This window comes from Mesoplodon mirus (genome assembly GCF_964341445.2).
Source record: "Mesoplodon mirus genome assembly, chromosome: 18".
NCBI lineage: Eukaryota > Metazoa > Chordata > Mammalia > Artiodactyla > Ziphiidae > Mesoplodon > Mesoplodon mirus.
The window spans coordinates 56,366,302-56,381,514 of record NC_138994.1 but is presented as its reverse complement, the minus strand read 5'-3'; the positions used below and the strand labels follow the sequence as shown (position 1 = coordinate 56,381,514).

The 15,213-nt window shown below is 51.6% G+C and overlaps 1 protein-coding gene across 2 annotated transcripts; it reads right to left on the bottom strand.

The window, feature by feature from the left end:
- Window positions 1-2,443: 2,443 nt before the first annotated feature.
- Window positions 2,444-14,762, bottom strand: TMEM98 (transmembrane protein 98). Of its 2 annotated transcripts, none has more exons than XM_082604836.1 (7): window positions 14,430-14,762; window positions 12,179-12,359; window positions 10,678-10,809; window positions 9,562-9,595; window positions 7,496-7,611; window positions 4,573-4,632; window positions 2,444-3,292 (listed from the first exon to the last, which is right to left on the bottom strand). In XM_082604836.1, the coding sequence occupies exons 2-7, from the start codon at window positions 12,307-12,309 to the stop codon at window positions 3,085-3,087; spliced, it is 681 nt and encodes a 226-aa protein (XP_082460962.1). In that variant the 5' UTR covers window positions 12,310-12,359; window positions 14,430-14,762; the 3' UTR covers window positions 2,444-3,084. The 2 variants fall into 2 exon arrangements, with proteins under 2 accessions (XP_082460962.1, XP_082460963.1); XM_082604837.1 differs by lacking the exon at window positions 14,430-14,762 and adding an exon at window positions 13,479-13,629.
- Window positions 14,763-15,213: the final 451 nt, after the last annotated feature.

Below are 15,213 nucleotides of genomic sequence, written 5' to 3'. Positions count from 1 at the left end.
CAGCACCTAGCACTATGCTTCCGCCTAAGTAAACAGTACTTGTTTGTGGGAGAGAAGGGTGGAGGGAGAGAGAAGAGAAGGGAGGGAGAGGAGGACAGAGAGAGGAGGAAATAGACGGAAATTCTTCATTTGACACCTTCCCAAAGTGTCCAAGGTCAGAACGCAGCTCAGGGACGTTGAACTATACGTCATTTTCAAAAGATCATGCTCACGTGGCCACACAGAGTAGAAAGGGTCTCTGAAGAGAGGGAACTCCTGGAATGTGGCGGTCAGAGTAAGCACCAGGGTAAGTCGGAGGCCAGGAACACGTGTTCTGTCTGAGAGATTTCACAAGCTGGAGGAGACTCCGGGCTGCGCTCTGGAGGAATGCATACTTGGGCAGTGAACCCTGGGAACGCTGATAAGGGGCCAAGAGCTTTGACTGCCTTCCTGTTGTGAACATATTTGGGGTGGGGCGGGCACAAGGTTGGGCCAGTGATCCCAGAATTTTGGCTATTTGGTTCCAGAGCTCATGAACAGAGCTTAGACAGAGCCATGGTAACTGGGGTGTCACCATCTCGATCAGCTGCATCAGGGCACGGGGGACTTTGGAGAGAGAAGTATTAACATTGGCTAATCAGTACCAGGCACACGATTGGACATTTCGCATACACTGCTTCACGCGATTGACATGCCAACCCAATGAGGCAGTACCCTTGATTTTACAGGTGAGAGAGCTAAGGACCAGAGAGGTTAAGAAACTTGTCCAAGCTCACACAGTCAATGACGGAGCCCAAATTTGAATCTAATTCTGTCTGACTTCAAAGACCTTGCTCTTTTCACCCTCAATTCCTATCCCTAATTCCTTCTTCATTCAGAATTTGAGTCTGATGCTCCTACTCCAGGGTAAGAGGGGGTGGGGGTCATGGAAGAAAATCATGGAAGAAAAGATCTATGACAATATACACAGACACTAGTGAACTAGGGCCTCAGGATGTGTCCATCGTCTGGGAAACCATACCTGGCTGGACCCCCAGTGCTTGCCAACCAGTCCCTCCCAAATGAGGAGGCAAGTTCAGCCAACTTCCAAAGGGCTAGAAGAGTCCCACCCCAAAGACAGTGCTTCCACCTCAACCACCAGTCACCAACACCAACCTGATCCAGAGACTTATTTGTCCTGCACTGGAAACAAAAGAAAGGCTACACAGCAGCGGAATCAGAGATCCTGCAGCCTAGCAGACACTTGCAAGGTCTTCAGCCACCTCTTCTCACGACTAAAAGGGCAGCATCTCAGAGCTTGAGGAAGTAGGTGGGCCAGGACTTGCCAGGGTTCAGAGATGCGAGGTGGTGCTCGGAAACTTCTCCACCTCTAACCCCACACCTTGTGGATGGTATTTGAGAGATTAAGGGCTCTCTCTGGCTTAGGGCTCTGGTCCAGGTTAAAACGCAGGGACACTGACAACCATGGCAGCCACTGCAAGCTTGGCATGGTGGCTTCCAGTTTGCTTATGAAAGCAGGTATTGAAAGGGAGGGGGAAAGACAAAAACAGGAGGACTCTGGATACCTACTGGTGGAGGCCACAGATAGAAAAGTCACAGCGACTCTGTGGACACTGCCCATTCACAGCTCACCAGCAGGACAGGAAAGTTACCTAGCATGAGTTCAGGGCTGATGGGAGTGCACAATCCAGTAAGGTGTCTCCCCTGTCCTCAGGAATCCCTCTATCCTTCCATGAGAGTTGAGCCCCAGCTTCCCTCTCCTGACTCCACCTCCCCAAGTGGGAATTGGTGTGCACTGTGCTGGAGAGAAGCATCTTGCTTTTCAGGAGAGAATGAAATTGGCTGGATGACACATCTCAATGACAAACAAGGCCCCAATCTTGGACCTGGGAACATGGGTTCCTGGTTCTCTAGAATCAGGCTGAGGGATTTGCTGACTTGAATTAGGGCACAGAAAATGAAATGGGAACAAACATGGAGCTCCAAACATGCTTAACAGCATAGGATATGAACCAAGGCAGCCCCCAAGCCAGGGCCCTCTCCCAAGAATGAGCTTGGCTCTGAGATCCTGGGAGGGAAAAAAAGTATTTCAGGTGTTCCTATATGCTTGTGATGGAAATTATAGAATTTGGATGCAGTCTAGATTATACAATTGTGATTCTGGGTCCCCCAAAGGTCTCAAGTCATAAAAATGCCCCTCATCTTTCAGTACTTGCCAAACAAGCAGATACCAAAAGAAAGGGGACCCATCTTTCATGGATGTCATTGGTAGTGTGGAAACAATACTTCATGGTGGTTATCTTCACCTCTGCCTGAACTCTGGAGGGTCTCTGAATATCTTATTTTGAGTCATACACACAAGGCATCCTTGGGATTCTTAGCCTCTCTCCTTCCACCCTCAGTCCTCAGACAAATACATCCCACCACACACCGTGCATCAGAATTTGACTAAACAACCACACAATTGAGGGAAAGCTAAGTATACGTTTACTCTCCACCTAGTGGTAGCTAGGTAAAATTGCAGGCATAATGATAAAAAGGGAATGATCAACTCTACGTTGCTCACCTTCAAACCCAAACATGTGAAGAGAAGGAGGGACCCAGATGCCTCAGGGACCGGGCAGATAATACAAATAAATGAAACAGGCCAGGTGAGAGAGTACAAGTATTGTCAAGAGAGGCAACTCCTACATAGTTCCAATTGATTGTCCTCTGTGGAAAATGCAGATCAGAGTTGCCTCAACTTCTGATTGTTCGAGAGAAACCAGACATTCTGATTTAATGTGAAACCTCCTGATTCTTAGATGGTGGCTGGATTTTCTTGAAAACACTAGGTGAGCTAAATAAAGCTTACAGTCCTCCAGTTTTCAAAGCTCTGCTGTACAGATGGTGACTGTCATCTCCCCTAACTGTGGGATTAGACTGCCACTCACCAGCCACCACTTGTAACTACAACAGAGGCATCGACTGCTTTACTACACACACACAGCTGGACTCCCCAGCCGTGGAGAACAACTAACTCTACAGGAAGAAGTAGAAGGCACAACTGAGTCACCCAGCCATGGCAGCAGGTTGGCCCTGCGACCAGCTGCTGGCTGGCAGGCACTAAATGGCCGACTGCTCCTGCAGGAAGCCTTCAGGGCCTGGGAGACCTTTATCTGGCTCCGAAGCCAGGGCTGCTTCTCGAAGGACTTCCAAGTGCTCCTCAGCAGCTGACAGCGACTGGTCAATCCAATCCAGGCCTCCGGTCAGGTGGCAGGCGTTCCTGGTCACCAGCACCAGATGACTGACAGATAGGAGCAGGGCAGTTGTCCTAGAAAAAACAACAGGATCAGGTTCCCAAGGATCTAAGGGACTTTGCCCCAAAGCCCAAAGGGATAGAGTCTAGACTGGTGTTCCCCAAGCTGGAGTCCCTTCCTTAGGAGGTTGCTGAGTATGTAATTTAAAGAGGGTTCGATGCTCAAAGAAAGTTGGGAACGTCTGGGTTAAATAAAGGTAACTGAAGCCCTTCTCAGATGATGCACGTGATAAATCTCTAAGGGGAGAATGTAATACTCTGAGTCTCACTAACTTATTTAAGACTGGGAGCCCACTTTCTGCAACACATCCATTAACATCTCCCAGAAGAGGGTTTTGTGGGACAATTTGGATCTAGTCAGTTGGATAAGCACATCCTCAACTGCTTCCCCCTTGAAGACAGGATATTCATACCCCACCTTGGGCATCACTTAATGATTCTGAATCAATGAGGCCCAGGGCTGGTTTACCGCATCCTAAAAAATTTAATTGCAAACTAAATTGAGGAGGAGGTTTTTTTTTTCAGTATTGAAAGATTCAGTGCAGAATATCTTTTATATAGTGAGTGTGCACAGTGCATTTGGGAATGCACTACAGATGACTAGCCCATGAACACAGCTGGGCAGTAATAGGAGTGGGGCGGAGAGGCCAACTGAATTGCCGTGACCCACAGCCTGTCTGGCAATTATTACACAGTGGGCCTATGAAACAGTCATATAAATCTGAGAGACAAAGGAACATGTTTTTTTTTTTTTTAAGTGGGTTTATTACTGGTAGAGGAACAAAACAATCTCAAAACCCTAAGTACACTCTGCGTATTATGGGAGGATCATGAGACAGGGGTTCCTGGGTACGTCCTGTGGAAGGTGAGCACAGCTTTAGCTGAGCTAACACTTGCATTCTCATTTTCTGCCCACCACCCGTACCAGCGACCCAGGGGCGGCACTCACAGCTGAGGCATGTCTGCTTCCGGCGTCCAGAGAGCAGAGAGAGCTATGGGGGATGTGGGAGGGAGGGAAGGTGCAGATAGGACTTGGCCTGGGTGGACGTTTAATCACAAAAATTCAAAATCTAAGACTGGCTCTTCCTCCTCTGGGGTTTCAGGAAGAGCCCTGGCCGTCAGCATCCAGCCAGGCTTCGTTCGCTGGTTGGCTGACCCTTACCCAAAGCCCAGACAGCCTTGGGAACCCACCAACACAGCTCTCTCTTCCACAACCCAAAGAGCCGACCTCACAGATCTGATAACACAGGGAGCCTCCAGAATGAAAAGACACTCGCCCACTCCACCCCTCTCACCGGGCATCCAGGAGCTTCGGGTCCAATGGAGGGTACATTGACTTCACAACATCGTCCACTCTGGGGGGAGGCAAAAGGTTTTCAGTAATTCGCTTTTCTTATGGCCTTTTCTCCTCCCCTTTCCTTCCTTATCCCTGTGCTTCTCTTTTGATATTCCAGAGCCAGGCTTTAGGGACTTTAACTGCATTCTCAGACAGGGACTTAAACAGAGAGACTTAAGATTCAGTTTAGAGAATATTTCTTCTGGTTTTGTTTTAGCTCCAATGGTCTAAAAAGTACAAGTTCGCACATCTGGAAAGATGTTCAAGATATACGACTACATTTGGACTTCCCTGGTGGCTCAGTGGTTAAGAATCCGCCTGCCAATGCAGGGGACACAGGTTCAAGCCCTGGTCCGGGAAGATCGCACGTGTCGCAGAGCAACTAAGCCCATGTGCCACAACTACTGAGCCCGCGTGCCACAGCTACTGAAGCCCACACATGCTCCATGCTCTGCAACAAGAGAAGCCACTGCAATGAGAAGCCCTCGCACCACAACAAAGAGTAACCCCAGCTCGCCACAACTAGAGAAATCCGTGCACAGCAACCAAGACCCAATGCAGTCAAAAATAAATAAATTTATTTTTTAAAAAAAGATATACTACTACATTAAAATAGCATGTTGCCAAACAATATGTAAAGTCTGACTGATCTCATTTGTGGAAAAATGAATAAACAAAAGCTGTGAAATGCAGTGGGCAGGGGCAGTCTGGAGGAATACTCACCAGTCAACAGTGATTACCTCCAGGAATTAGGATGGGGTGGAATTAGGGGGTCCTTCACTTTTCAGATACTCTATTTCTGCAATGTTTTAACTTTTACAAGTGTTTATTACTTTTACATTTAATTTTTTAAAAAGGGTTAAATGTTGTTATATAGAACACTAAAAAAAACCTCCAAGTTTAATTTGGGTTCAAACTACTCCATTGGATTTCTTTTAGCACATGGTACAGTTCATGGTTAATTTTCTTTTCTTTTTTTTTTTTTGGCAGTACGCGGGCCTCTCACTGTTGTGGCCTCTCCCGTTACGGAGCACAGGCTCTGGACGCGCAGGCTCAGTGGCCATGGCTCACGGGCCCAGCCGCTCCGCGGCATGTGGGATCTTCCCGGACCGGGGCACGAACCCGTGTCCCCTGCATCGGCAGGCGGACGCTCAACCACTGCACCACCAGGGAAGCCCTTTTAATCAAATTCTAGAAGCAGCTACTATTCATCCTCATTTACATGGTTCAAGGTTTTCATCCAAATCCTTGCTCTTGGACCACCTGATAGTCAAGAAGCAAAAAATAACGATGTATTGTTTGATTCCCAAAGGCATTTGGGAAAACAGATGCCCTTGAAAGCCCTTGTCTTGGGACTGAGGGGCTGGTGTGGAAGTACAAAGGTGTGGTCACTCAGTGCCCATCTTAGCCGGCCCCTTTCTCTGCCCTGCAGCTGAAGCCACTCTTCTTGAAACTAACATGCTATCAACACACTATATGGAATAGATGGAGCAAGAAAAACAGTGGAGACAAAAAACGGCCAGAAGGAGAAAGTGTGAGGGCAAAAAGAGAAAGCAAGGCCCCTGATTGATTTATGGCAGGGATCATTCTGGAAGGAATCCAAGGTGCTCTGTAGGACGGGCCAGTGAGCACCAGGTGAGGTCTGCCCTCTGAGCGATGCCACACCCTGGCTTTAGCACCACTGCTAATCCTGACCACCCAGGACTTCACTGGGACTCAGAAATCTCAATCTCTTTCCTCCTCCGAGCCCTCCTGGCGATGCTGCCTTGTAACCTGGGGTCACATGAATTCATCTGGCCCCTGGGATGGCTCTCAGAAGTAACAAGAAGCATGAGGAAGGTCCAGCAGATATAAGCAATGCAGCCTCTACCAATCACGGGAGGCCAGAGGAAGGTCTGGTGCTTTTCCAGAGCCTGGGCCGGAGGGTCTTCAGGCCGAGGGCCGACCTAGGCTGATCCCACTCGAGTAGCTACACCCACCCAGGGCAGCTCCAGAGAAAGCCAAAAACTCTTCTGGATTATCTCCCTCCCACGTTCTCAACTCACTGAACTCCCTGGACAGAGTTCAAGTGTACCAACTCTTTCATGTTCCCTCCAAGGGCTGCTTCCTCGTGATCTACCCGAGGCCACGGCAATGTGGAAAGCGAGGACCCCTGGAACTCCGAGGCTGATAAAGAAAACATCCTCAACTCGGAAAAACTCCCAACTCAGGCACATCCACATGCCAGCCACCAGATGGCAGCACCAACTTAGTACCACCCTTCCCTCTAAGAGAAGGGCTTTATTTTCTTCACAAGATCGAGCCCAAATGAGGGGGTGGAGCTGTTGACTACAATCCTGCCTCCCACATGGTATTCTGCAGACAGCCTGGAATTTGGGAGATCTGAATGATTTCTTCACCTCCCACCCGGTCCTGGAGGCTGCTGGCTGGGCCCTGGCTGGGGCCGGGGGTGTCAGCACAGAGACAAGGAGCTGGTCTACAGTACAGACGCCAGCCAGGAGGTCACTGCACACAGGGGTGTGGGCACCAGTGGGAAATGTGCTTGCTGGCCCGGAGCCCAGGAAGAAGGTGTGGCAAAAGGGAGGAAAGCAGCCCCGGCTGGCATGGGACTGAGGAAGGAGGAGCCAGTCAGCACTAGTCATGTGCTGGCATTTCCCAAGAAGCCTACAGGAGGGGGCACTCTGGAGGGGAGGGAAGCCGTTTGACACCACCTTAGCCTGAAAGCCTCCCAGCGCCTAAACCCTCCTGGGTGCCCTGGGAAATGTGTAGGACATAAACCACTCAAGTTGCCTCTGGAGCGTCTCAGGAGAGCCTGGTCTCTCCCCCCATCCCAGCTGCCAGCCCCTCCCCTCCGCCTCCCCCGAGGAGTATGGGGACCTCACCTGGGGCTGATCCGCTTGGCCACCACGATGATGTCACTGACACTGGCTGAGGTCTTCATCTTGGCCCCGGAGCCCATTGTCATGGCAACAAGTTTTTCCGTCAGAGTGTGACAGATCTACCACAGCAGGGAGGAGAGAGGTGATGAGGAGGGACCCGGCTCCCCCGAGGGCCAAACACGCCCCCATCTCACAGCTGGGCCCCCTAACCTAACGGGCAGATGGAAGTGAAAAGTACAGAGATGAGAGGAAATGGGATGGAAGAGGCAAACCTGAGGACAAGGCCGGGTGAGGAGAGAGGGGTGGGAACCTCAGATCAGGGTCAGGGTTTCGGCTTAGAGAAGTCTGAGCTGAAATAATCTGTCTAAGAAAAATCATGTGCTCTAAGTTCACCTTCTCACTTAAGGGCAAAAACCTATTTTCTCTCTCGATTCCTTCACATCCTGGCTTCGTCTTCCAAAATGATAAAGATCTCCATGGGCACCCTCAGAACTATGGACGGACAAAGGGCAACTGTTCCCTTTAAGCACATCCTCCGAAAGTGGAACTTATTTCAGCACTTTTCTAGGGTAACATTTTCACATGTTTGTCAAGATGATGATAAAAGGGCCTTGGAAAAAAAGCAGGAAAACAGCAAGACTAGGACACGTGGCCTTTTTCATCATCCGCCAACAATGCTGGCTGCCCCCAAAGCTTTGCTCCCCACTTTCACACCTCCCCGATGTCAGAACCTGGATGTGCTTTGGGCCCTGGCAAAGAAGTTCCATCACTTGCCTTATACTTGGGGCTGGAAAAGAGAGGCAGAAAGAAGCCCAACAGCCCACCAAGGGGAGAGTCCAGGCCCTTCCCTCGAGGCCCCATCACAGGGATTCAAGGGCATGTGGCCAAGCAAAAGGGCCTCGAGATCCCAAGAGGAAGGTGAGAGGCTCTCCTTTGATCTAAGGATCTCAGGAGGGACCACTGAGTCCAATCCAATAAGACACCTTCTGGCTGATTTAACCCACACCTCAGCTGTCATTCATTTCCCCTCGTCCAATAGGCAAGGGCAGGGGACAAAACCCAGAGCCAGGACACATCCTGGTTGGGAGAAGGGGGATGTAATATGGTGTCATTGTTCTAGACATTAGACCCATGTATCTCCATCTATAACCACATCTATACCCCAAGAGATTCTTGGAATTCAATAATAAGTCTGGACTCTGGGACAACAATGTCCCACCAGGCTCCTCTTTGTCCCCCAAGGGAACAGCTGAAGAAGCGGTGGGATGAAAGACTTTTTAGTATTTTGTACTGAAGGACACTTAAAGCTGTCTTCTTTGAAATCTTGAATAATTGCTAGACAGAAAGAGAAATGTGTGGTTCGCCAGGTTACTGAAATGAACGATATTTGCCACTGGCCAAACATTTCAATGTTATTATTATCCTATTAAGTAGGAGAGCGTGAGGCAAGAATTGAAAACCAAATGCCAAAACTATAAAAATTACCCCAAACTATAAAAATTTCCCCAAATGCAAATTGGATGCAACTCTCCACCCTGTCCTGAAGGCTGCAGGCATTAGAAGAAAAAAGTCTGCCTTCCAGTTGAAGTACCCACGGTTTGGCTTTTTTTTTAACACTGATTGTCCCGTTTGGCTGACTACTGTCAGTCAAAGAGGGCTGGTGAGGAACTTTCTAGTAACTGCAGAAGCCCCAGTACAGAACTCAACTTGCTGTCGAGGGCTGAGCTCTCTGTTCATGAAAGAAAGTGCCCAGGAGAAGCTGAGAAGCCCCGCCTCCCCCTAAACACAGTCTCTATTCTGCACACAGCTTTCTCCACGGTCAGTGAAAATGTGGTTAGTGACTGCCTGTATGAGGACCAGGCGGAAAGGGCCTTGAGAATTCTAAAGCAGAACAGACCATCCAGGGGGAGCAGAAGTGAACAGTAGAAACTCCAACTGTCAGGCATGTTACAAAAGGCCTCCTGCACAGGTCAGCGCTCTTCCCAAAGTTCCTTCCCCTCGGACAGTCTGTGGACACGGATGCTTTGGTGACCACCCCTTATTCTCCTGGGGAAATCGCAGAGTATTACCTTCAAGATGGCAATGCAGTGGGACATGAGACCCCTGGGGAGACAAGAAGCATTTGTCAGTGCTCCTCCTGAGAGGCCCACCTCCCTCCAGCCACCACCTCCATGCCTCATCCAATTCTGACCACTGGGCACAGCTGGACACCACCTGAGAACAGGGGTGCCTCCGTGATAAAACGAACAAGCCCAGGAGCTAAACCAGGAGGCATCTTCTGTCCCGTCTTTCCCTTTTCTCTCCCGCACCCAACCATGCTGTTTTAGAGCTCTGAGCTTCGGAGACTGTTTCCTCCACCCAGGGAATCCTTCCCGGTATCCTCAGCCTGGGCGGTCCAGTGGTTAAGACTCCACACTTCCACTGCAGGGGGCACGATCCCTGGTGGGAGAAGTTCCGCCCACCGCACGGTGCAGCCAGAAAATGACCCAGGACAAAACGCACCCACTCTGGGAAAGCCTTCATGAAATCCAGCCCCACCTCCGGCCAGGCAGCTCTAGATGTCACCTCCTCTGCGTGTCCGCTGCACCGCGCACACAGACCCCCCTCCATCATTTCTGAAATACTGTATTTTAGTAAAATTCTGCCTCCACCGCCCGTTCCATAGCTGCAGTGCCTGGCCCAGAGCCCGCACATCACACCTTGGGATCTATCGATTAAAATATCCCAGTGAATGAATGGCTGAGTGATAGGAAAGGGAGCGGCACACTCTTCTCAAGCTACAGCATCTCCTGGTGGGTGCAGGGATCTCCGAGGGAGACACCGGAGACAAAGGCAGCACGTCCCTGGAGCCTGAGGGTCAAATTCACAGGTGCCCCCCCAGGATAACCCAAGCACATCAGGGTGACTTGACAACAACTCTGCCTCACATCTGTGGGCCTCAGTGTTCAGGTCTACAGAATGGGGAGAGCAAGGACGAACACCGTGATGTCATAGTCTAAGTTCCCTCCACAGTGAAGGCAGGGGAGAGAGCAGCAAATGACACAGTGCTCCTCGGTGCAAGGGGCACAGCGCTCCTGGGCACTCAGTCGAGGGCTCTGGAAAAGGAGGCCATGCAAGGGCACCCAGGAGCCTGGGTCGCCATCCCCAGGCAGCTGCAGGAAAGCAAGTGGTCCCCAAGGCCTTACGAGGCATCTTCAATCCAGTCTTCGTTCTCCAGAATGGCCTCGATGTGGGGGTTGGTGATGACGACATCATCGAGTTCTAGCTCTGAGGGCTCAGACTGGGTCTCCATGGCGCCGATGAGATCCACGATGGGCCTGGAAGGGAAGCCCGGCTAAGTGGTTTCAAGACGGATGACCGCTGCTGACTCTCTCCTCACCGAGGCCCACATATCCGCCCGAAAGGATACAGGGAGTGAGGAAGTTAAAGCAGGGACTTGCTCTGGAGCCAAACCTGAGGCTAGTGGGACTGCACTGTGGGCAGGGCACGTGGCTCGACAGCGAGTCAAGGAAGTAGGGGCACGAAAACACAAGAAAAGTGATACAGAACAAAGATGCGCCATGAAGAGAAAGGCAGGGCTACAACCACAAGGATTACAAAGATGTACTAGGGCTTCCCTGGTGGTGCAGTGGTTGAGAGTCTGCCTGCCGATGCAGGGGACACGGGTTCGTGCCCCGGTCCGGGAAGATCCCATGTGCCGCGGAGTGGCTGGGCCTGTGAGCCATGGCCGCTGAGCCTGCGCGTCCGGAGCCTGTGCTCCACAACGGGGGAGGCCGTGGCAGTGAGAGGCCCACGTACCGCAAAAAAATAAATAAATTTTAAAAAGATGTACTAGACAGGGCTGCTCCTCTGGGACAAAACAATATCCGTTTGTAACTTATTTGCCCTTCACACCTCCCTTTAATGGAGAAGCTAAGTTCCTATTACTCAAACTGACCTGTACTTGTTCTGCAGAATCAACTCCTGGGAGCGACCTTGGTCCACCGGCACGGCCCCAAGCCCTCCTAGTTATACTAGAGAAGCGGGCAAAGTAAAAATACCTCCTACTTTACAACAGGCTCTTGAAAACATGAGACGCCACAGCAGAGTTTTGCTGGGTCATACAAATGGGCATTTACTAATTATTATCCACTCAACAGAGATGCTGATGGGATTCAGATAGAGGGGTAAGAGAAACTAAGGGTTTAGTGGCCAGGGTCCCTTGGGATCTATCAATTAAAATACCCCTAAACTGAAAACGGGATCTTGCTTACAAAGTATGTTTCACATGAAGAGCATCATGAAGAAATCCGAGCAGAGAGAGAGGCGATCCTGTGCTGGGGTTTCGCAGCCCCAAGTGTCTGTTGCTTAGTTGTGTGGCTGCAATGCAGGCATTGGATTTCTGTTCCTATGAGTTTGGCTGGAGAGGGATGTGGCCTGTCCAAATGCTAAGTGAGGTGGCCAGTTTGGGACAGATTTGTGCTACGTAAACATGTTCAGAGACAGAGTCTGAGGTGGCTCAGGATGTTGGGGGAGCTTGAGGACCATTATTAAGCTCTGACGTCTTTATAGGGAAGGACAGCCTTTGGGTACCATTTTAGAGGTAAAAAGCTGAACAACAGTTGCCCAGCACCAAACTTCTTTTTCTTCTGTCGGGGCCCCAGGGTACAGCCCCTCTCTCCTCCTTCCCCTCCCTGGGCCACTCACTTGGAATCATAGCGCTGCAGGAGATCTCGAGGCCGGCAGTAGCGCTGCCTGCAAACCACCACCAAGGCTGCAAACGAGGCCAGAAAGATGGTGGCCAGCACACCTATGGCAACAATCACCACGGTCTCCATGCTTCCAGGTGGCTCCCTCAGTCTCGCTCAATCCCCCACATGGGCTGAAGCTGGCAAGACACAAGGGCAGAGCAGCCTAGTAAAGAAGCAACGAAAAGTAGTGTGGTGGTGGGGTCCTCCCTGTTGGCGGGTTGACGGGGAGGGCAGCTAGGTTCCCCGAAGTCACCGGGAGAGACCTGAGGGCCTGAACAGAATCAAGACCCATTTTAGGTCATGCCCCCAATTTGATCTTTTCCTTTACTAAAAGCTTTTGCTCCCCAATTAAACGGGGATGGCCTTTTCAACCTGGGACAAAAAGAAACATTGCCAGTAGCGCTGTTGTTTTCACATCTGCCCCAGGCGCATGAAAGAACACCCACCTAAGAAGAAGGGTGGGACTGCAGTTCCTGAGGGTCTACTCTGTGCCAGGCACTTGGTATGTGTTCACTCTTCTAACGATCCTATGAGGTGGGTATCAGTATCTCCATTTTACAGTTGAGAAAACTGAGGTCCAGAGAAGTTAAGTAATTTGTCCAAGTTTACGTAGTCAGGAAGCAGAAAGCCATCCACTCAAACTGAGATGGACGTTCAGCTCCCTTGTCCTTTCTAAGGAGGAAAGGGGATTCTAAAAATTCTGGGGAAAGTTTCGATTGTGAGTTTCAGCGTTGGAAACTTACAACTGGTATTTATAAGTGTTCGTTGCCTATTCACTGCCTGTTTTCAGTTAGATCGTTCTTTCACACCTATCTTAAACTCATAGGCTGGAGGAACAACAGCATCTCAGGGAAGCATGTATTCACAATGTTATTTCATTGCAGGTCTCCTACTTGTGTCCTTTTGAGCAAGTCTTCTCCCCTCTCTGGGCTTTAATTTCTCCACCTGCAAAAAAGGGTGCTTTGACCTAGAATTCTCTCTGACTCCAGGACAGTACATCTTCTCTGTTTGGATTTAATGCTATGTTCTATGTCTTGGAGGGTCCAAATGCTCCTGATCATCATTCAATAAGTATTTATTGTTCATTTACTATGCACCAAGCACTGGACTGGATTCTGGAGATTGGAGATAAATAAGACATGGGCCCCAAAACCTGTGGAGCTGGGGGGAGAGGCAGACAGGCAGACAAACCTTTTCAACTCCGTGTGCCTGTGTCACATGCAGAAGTACACAGAAAACAGACTGCCAGTGCTTACATGCCACTCTCTAGGAAAGCTTTCCTCCCAGGGCAGGTGATGCTTGAGCTGGGTTTTGAAGGATGAGTAGGAGTTTTCCAGGGGGACTTCACTGGCTCAAAGTGCCAAGGAAGCCTACTCAGAGGACTCACGGAGCTGCTCTCCCACTTGATGTTCACCTGCCCACAAGGGTAAGAAGGCTGGGATCTACCTTTTTCATCTCTGCATCTCTGTGTTTGGGGGGGGAGGGATCCTGCGTCAGTTTCTCTAGATGTGTTTCTCTATACTATCCCTCCTAAAGGACTACCTCTTTTAGCCCTTTGTCTTTCCTCCTCCTCTCACTTCTCACTCACTTCATTTTTCCCTGGCTCAGCTTTCCTCTCCACCCCTCCTTCTCTTTCCCCCCTCCCCTCCTCTCTTGCTTTCTCCGTGTTTCCCTTCCCCTCCCCTCCCCCTGCCCCAGGTCTCCAAGACCACCCGCTTTGTTTCCTGTCTTCCTGTGCGTTTCGGGTGTGTTTCCCTGAGTGTGTAGGAGCTTTTCTGTGAGTTGTTGCTGTCTCCCTCCGTGATCGGTCTGTACGAGTGTTTCTTCGTGTGTTTTCTTTTTTCTTTGTGTATTCTCCTCTGTGTGTTTCAGGATGAGTTTTTCTGTTTCCCTCTAGCGGGTTCTAAATCCACAAGGATAAAACAGACCCAAGACCCCCCTCCTTCCCCCTGCGCGGCCACCCAGAACACCCACGCCACATCCAGGACCTAGGGAGGGACCCCCACGCGCCCCGGTTCGCGCCACGCAGGGCTCGATGGCTCCAGGGCGCGCAGCTCCGCCTTTTCCCCCTCGCGGGCGCCGGGTTCCCCTCCCCCTCCTCTCCCGCACCCCCGCCCGCCCCGCGCACCCGGCTCCAAAGGGGCTGGCGGGGGGCTGCCCGCGGGGAGCCCCGGTCCCCAGCTCCGCGGCGCGCCGGGCTCACCCACCTGAGGCTGCGGCTCCGGGACGCAGGCGGGGGCGCTCCCGCGGCCGGGCCCCCCGCGATGGCAAAGTCCGGGCGCGGGACTGGCGGCCGTCTGCGAGCGGGGCATGCCGGGAAGGCACCGAGATAAGTCCCGGCGGCCAAACCCCCGGAGGTGGTGCGGGCGGGGGAGCCGCCGGCCGAGCATCCAAATCCCCCGCTACCAGGCGCCGCCGTCACCGCCAGGCCCCCGGGCCGGCCGGGGGTTGGGGCCGCGGAAGGCCCGGGCAGCTGCGAGGCTGAGGCTCAGCGACCCGACAGGCGCTTCCCGCGCCCCCGCGGAGGCCGGGCCGTGGAGTGGGGGGGAGAAAGGGGGGAGGGGGACGCGGAGGGTCTGGCCGTCCAGTGCGGGTGGGGAGCACCAGGCGTCTGCACAGTGTGGCTGGGCCGGGAGCGAGTCTGCTCTGCTCCGCTGTCTGGTGTAAATCCTGGCTCTGGCACTCACTAGCTTGTGGGCAACTTATTTCACTCCTCGGTACCTTGGTTTCTTCCTCTGTGAAAGGGACTACGACTTGTAAGCATCCTGAGTTAGTTAAATGCCACGATGCATGCAATGCTGGGCCCAGGGTCAGTGGTAATCAGTGAGCCACGCTGGGCAGTGACAAGCAGGCCCACCCCTACCAACTGCCTGGCCAGGGACAAGAGTACGAATGCAGGACCCTGGTTGGCAGTCCTGCCCCTTCCGTTCAAACCCTACTCCATCCCATACCAAAGGGGGACTCAGTGCATTCATGGGGACACAGCCTCCA